At 33.7% G+C, this 5,360-nt stretch overlaps 1 protein-coding gene across 3 annotated transcripts; it reads left to right on the top strand.

The window, feature by feature from the left end:
* Positions 1 to 2,866: 2,866 nt before the first annotated feature.
* Positions 2,867 to 5,056, top strand: LOC106474945 (transcriptional coactivator YAP1-like). 3 transcript variants are annotated; one of them, XM_022403201.1, is made up of 3 exons: positions 2,867 to 3,065; positions 3,458 to 4,284; positions 4,715 to 5,056. In XM_022403201.1, exons 2-3 carry the CDS (start codon positions 3,761 to 3,763, stop codon positions 4,743 to 4,745), a joined length of 555 nt encoding a protein of 184 aa, XP_022258909.1. In that variant the 5' UTR covers positions 2,867 to 3,065; positions 3,458 to 3,760; the 3' UTR covers positions 4,746 to 5,056. The 3 variants fall into 3 exon arrangements, with proteins under 3 accessions (XP_022258909.1, XP_013791100.2, XP_022258910.1); XM_013935646.2 differs by having other exon boundaries at positions 2,867 to 3,073; XM_022403202.1 differs by lacking the exon at positions 4,715 to 5,056 and having other exon boundaries at positions 2,867 to 3,073; positions 3,458 to 4,288.
* Positions 5,057 to 5,360: the final 304 nt, after the last annotated feature.

Raw genomic sequence — 5,360 nt, 5'->3', positions numbered from 1 at the left:
GAACAGTCAGAAAATTAGTTACTACATCTTTCTTTTAATCATTTGGGTTTAGAAAGACACAGTGCTCTCATTATCTTTTCATTTATTAGTCCCTTCCACCTAACTACTGCACTGGACAGTTCACTAGAGGCTTATAAATGGTGTATGGATTCACAATATTTTCACATAAATTATGAAGCTTATAGGTTGATTTATAAGAGAAGGTGATTAAATTAACACCAGTTCAATCTAAGCTGCTGCTGCACCAAAGGTACATATCAGCCAAACCTACTCCTCTGCTCAAACTGGCGTTTCTTCACTATATTCTCATAATATACTATGTATGACCACATTACCCATCTAGTGTACAAATTCATATGCATACCATCTGAAGCAGACCTTAACCACTCAACATCGTCCTGTGGACATTGAGACACATCTGCCCTATGAACTTAATGATACATCATCTCCACTGAGAGGTGAACTTTATGTCCGAACAATAACTTAATGGAAATAGTCTCTTGGTCCTAAACGCTTAATGTGTTACTGTAATATATGACAAGTGTTCATCCCATACAGTTCATCCAGGATTTACAAACTTTATAAGCACACACTTGACAGTTTGTATATCCTTTTCATCCAAACAGAGATGATACGGAGAAGTACGCCTATTAACCACGGATAATATTCTGCAAAAGTCATCAAACTTTTAAAGATTGCTTCTTGATCTGCATGGATTTTTGCAGCTTATCTGAAACATTCTATTCACTGTTCAACTAAGTTATTAGTTAAGGACAATGCCAAAATGCCAGCGGATGAATAAGCCACTGTACTTTTGTTTGTGTAATAATTAACAAACAGCACATATGGATTACTGTTACCAGCCATTGGGAGAGAGCCTGTTGTATCCAGGTCTATTGGGCACAACACAAATAGCCAATTATGTAGCTTTGTGCTTAATAGCAAACAAACAAGTAACACATTGTTATTTCAGTCAATCTCTTCCAAATCTATCTACATTTTTTGCAACATTTTACTCACATTTTGTAAGGTTTTTGATTTTGTGATTCTATAACATCTCTTGAGTTTGTAGTTTAATATTCTACCGATATTCTTAAAGTCATTCTTGCGATACCTTCCTAATTTAGATTATTCTTTCTTTTCATATTTATTTCTGACTTCGCATGCCAGTGCTAAGAGGTGTTTAAAATGCTTTCAATCTCAACATAGCTTCACAAGCTTGTACTAGATTTTCAGTCTCACTACTGACATCGCATTATTATGTGCTTGTCTTTAAAGGTAATTATTTTGAGGCTAATCACTCATAGATGTATTGAAAAATAAATTAATATATATAATGGTTTATTGAAAACATATTATTAATGAAACTGAAACAAACTCAGTTTTTAAACCTTCTGTTTCAGGCAACTAATTTCATGAGGTCCTTTTCCATTGGGCGTAAAACGTTTAGGCAAATTTATATAAAAATATTCATACTTCCAATTATTAGTGTAGATGTTGTACAGATACATATTATTATTATTAAATTCAAATAAGTTGAGAAACCCTTTATTTTCCTCAAACAAATAAAGAAATGACAGAATGACGAAATATAATATAGCTTGTTTGTTTTTAGAATATCGCGCAAAGCTATTCGAGGGCTATCTGCAATAGCCGTCACTAATTTTGAAGCGATAGACTAGGGGAAAGACAGCTAGCCAATACGACTCACCGCCATCTCTTGAACTATCTTTCACCAACAAAAAGTGGGATGAATTGGCTGTTACATTATAACGCCTCCACAGCTGAAAGGTGAGAATGATCGGTGACATGATTCGAACTCACGACTCGCAGGGCGAAAGTTAAGTACTGTTACGACAACGGAAGTCACGCGACGACATGAGCATGCGCGCTGTAGTTCATCGAAGGATCATGAATTTTCCTGGCAACTCTAGTTTGTTGGAGGCGCCCTCTTTTTTAGTATATAAGCCTGGCGAGAAAAACCAGCGCGATTGAAGAGATAGATAACTGAGTCAAGCGAACAGTAGAACAGTAGACACCGTAAGCAAAGTGGGTGAATCACTGTGATTTATTGCGTGTGTTATAAAGGTTGTTGAGTTTAAAGTGATTGTGGAAATTCTGTGTATTACAAAGTTGTATCGAGAAGTAATAAACTAGTTTTAATTAAGAAAGGAGTTGTATCGCTGAAGTTAACAAACAAACAGATACGCAACAGTACCCTAACCATCAGGTTATGCCAGGCCCTATAATATAAGTTACATCGTTATTCACTGACCCGGAGGATGGTGTCTGTATGTTACAGTCATGCAATGATGCTATCGTAATAGAAAGGATACGAGGTTTCTTACAACATCAACACCTCTAATATCTCAGAATTATACTTTGTTATCAACCTGAATAATTCAGCGGAGATCCGTCTCGAGGGGAGAAAGGTGCTGAACAATTCACAGATCCAGTATAGGCAACTGTCCATTCGTCTACTCTAATTATAGATAATTTCTGATCAGTTTGACGCATTTACATGGCTTAAACTTTTATCAATAAAAATTAGACTTAATCAAAATTAACATCAAATTTGACATTTATAGATTAAATTTGTAAAACGTTATAACAAAAGATTACTAACAAATTGTTGTTTCTCAAAGTAAAAGAAGTTATTTTAGGAGTTGTTACAAGAAACACATTTTTTAAAGATAAGTGTTGTAGAAAATATTTGCAAACCATTGAAAGTATAGGTAAAACCACTTGAACACTAAAAAGCTAAAAAGGCTCATGTCGATTAAAATAACATTTTCTTATATTGTTATAAGCTATATTTTAATTGGTATGATTCTGTTGTTTTCTACAGAGAGAGCTGCTAATCAAAATGACGATACTAGACCTAGAACGTTTATAGAAGTATTCATAGAATCCAGAAACTTTCTGTACTTTGTAGAACATTTTCTAAAAGTGAGAATTCAGCGTAAGTACTATAATCGATTAGTTGTTGACTGAGGAAAGAACTGTTGATGGAGTAAAGTTATTTAGATCACTGAGAATTAGTTAGTGTGTTCGTCAGCAAATTGGTAAGCTGGTAAGTTTCTTACGTACGTTTCTATTAAACGTTGTTAATGTATTAAGCCTACAGTAGTTTCGGAGTTTATTTTGAAAAGTTTGTCTTATGAATATGAGTGAGCGTAACTGTAGCAAACCTTAAAGAAGAAATGAATTAATTTGTTATTATTGTCGATTGGATCTCGTTTTATGTTTCCAAATAATCGAAAAGAACCCGTCGAACGAAAGAACAACGTTAACAATATGCATTTTAAATTCAATTTTATAACAATTCACCAAGAATCGCAATTTTATGCATATAATATATTATTATTATAAAATATAAACATACAATGCCGTAATTAGTACAACATTCTATTTTCCTTAGTGCTCAATTACATATTTTGTTTCTTTGCGATTCTAGTTACAACGAATAGGTGACTACCAAGAAATCATCACGCGTGAAATGAAGGCTTAGAACGATTTCGTATTTGTTTACAGAACTATTTTTCATCTCGTAGGAAGTCATTGAGTGTCCTGTTCGTTCTATGTTGACGTATAGGCGAACCTGAAAAATCTGTATGTAGTATCGCGATAAGTTAGGTTGGAGGTGGAGTGGTATTCTACGTTATATATAATTGTATAGAAACTTTTACGATATATTCGATCGCGGTAACAGTTTTGTGAAACGATAAACTATATACATTAATAACCTTTGCTAACCAAAATGTCCCAAGCTAGGGATGTCATAGAACAAAAAGGACCCAATCAAATTGTCCGTATCCGCAGGGATAGTGAAACGAACTTGGACGACCTGTTCAAAGCGGTGCTACAACCAAAAGACAGTCAGGTGCAGCTCAGTCGAAGGACTGTTCCCATGAGACTTCGTAATTTGCCACCGTCTTTTTTTCAACAGCCAGAAACAAAATCTGCGTCTCACAGTCGAGATTCCAGTTGTGATGCAACCTTTTCTCCAACTTGTGTGAGCCCAGTGTCAGGTGCTCCACCTTCACCTCAGCTTCAAGTTCAAGCTCAGCATTCTATTTCAACTAATATTAATAATGCTCTTCAAGTACATCATCCTCGTGCAAATTCCTCTCCAGCAAGTCTTGAACAGACCTATAACCAGAATTCGGGGCAGCAACATCAACATTTAAGACAACACAGCTATGACAACATGATTGATGATGTTCCTCTGCCATCAGGCTGGGAAATGGCAAGAACTTCTTCAGGTCAACGATATTTTCTTAAGTAAGTACGTTCTAAGTTAGAATGAATTGAACAGTTAACTAATTTATTGTCGTTCTTTTGATATTGTAACAAGTTCTCATGCATTCCAAAACATTTGTTTTCAGTGAAAATATTTATTGTTACCAATGTTGCAACAGAAGGAATCAACATGGATTTGAACAGTATACTTAAAATAGTTTAACAGTAAAACTAATAGTAGTGCAGACTTTGTGACCTATTTTTAACTAAGTTTAACATTTTATCATGTACCTACTTAAAGGTGAAATAAGAACTGTTTAAATTAAAGTGCTTAATGTAAAAATTGCTTAACTTGACATAATTTGAAACATTCACATACAAACATTACACATTGCAAGAAAGGAAAATCCCAATAATATCTGAAAGTGAAAAATAAAGATTGGATATTTTAGTAACAAGAACAACATAGAAGTCATGAAGCCATACACACACAGCTTACCTAATGTTAATGTAAACTGTGTTTAATGTGCTTGAAGTTAAACCAGTCCCTAGAAACTTTATTAATGGCAAACCTGGTAATTCTAGTAGTAACCTAAGTGTTAAAGTATGCTATATGATAATAATCTTAATCCTGGTGAATAAATCATTTGATTTGCATAATGTGAACAAATTACTTTGATAGGAATGCTGCTTATCTTTTAAAAACTGTTCATTAACCTCATCCATATTATATAAAAATAATTTCACATTAGAGAATTTTTCAAAACTTTTAGGACATTGAAATTCTGCTAGACCAACATGAAAGTGTCCCACATTCCTGTAAAATTTAAAATACTTTTAATTTTTGTTTTTAAGGTAATAAAAAGTAAGATGCATACTCTTATATACTGTTTGATACATGATAATGTTAGAAATTTAACTGATCTTTAATACTACATATAGGTTGAAGGGTATTTCATAGTCAAGTTTTAAGTAGAATAAGGTAGTTTATGGAGCTGTCTAGGAAATGTCTGCATTAATAGAAATAAATACTTAGTTCTGACTTGATGAAGCGGTAACAGTAGTGACAGACATCAATAATTATACAGAATATATATATATATATCCTCTGATCCACC

Source organism: Limulus polyphemus, unplaced genomic scaffold (assembly GCF_000517525.1).
Source record: "Limulus polyphemus unplaced genomic scaffold, Limulus_polyphemus-2.1.2 Scaffold7892, whole genome shotgun sequence".
Taxonomy (NCBI): domain Eukaryota; kingdom Metazoa; phylum Arthropoda; class Merostomata; order Xiphosura; family Limulidae; genus Limulus; species Limulus polyphemus.
Note: the sequence above shows the minus strand (reverse complement) of the source record. Positions and strands in the feature narration are given on the sequence as shown.

Coding starts and splice junctions, on each gene's coding strand:
- LOC106474945 (XM_022403201.1), top strand. CDS start 3,761: ATGTCCCAAGCTAGGGATGTCATAGAACAAAAAGGACCCAATCAAATT. Junction 4,285..4,714: donor GGTCAACGATATTTTCTTAA/GTAAGTACGTTC, acceptor ACAACATAGAAG/TCATGAAGCCATACACACAC.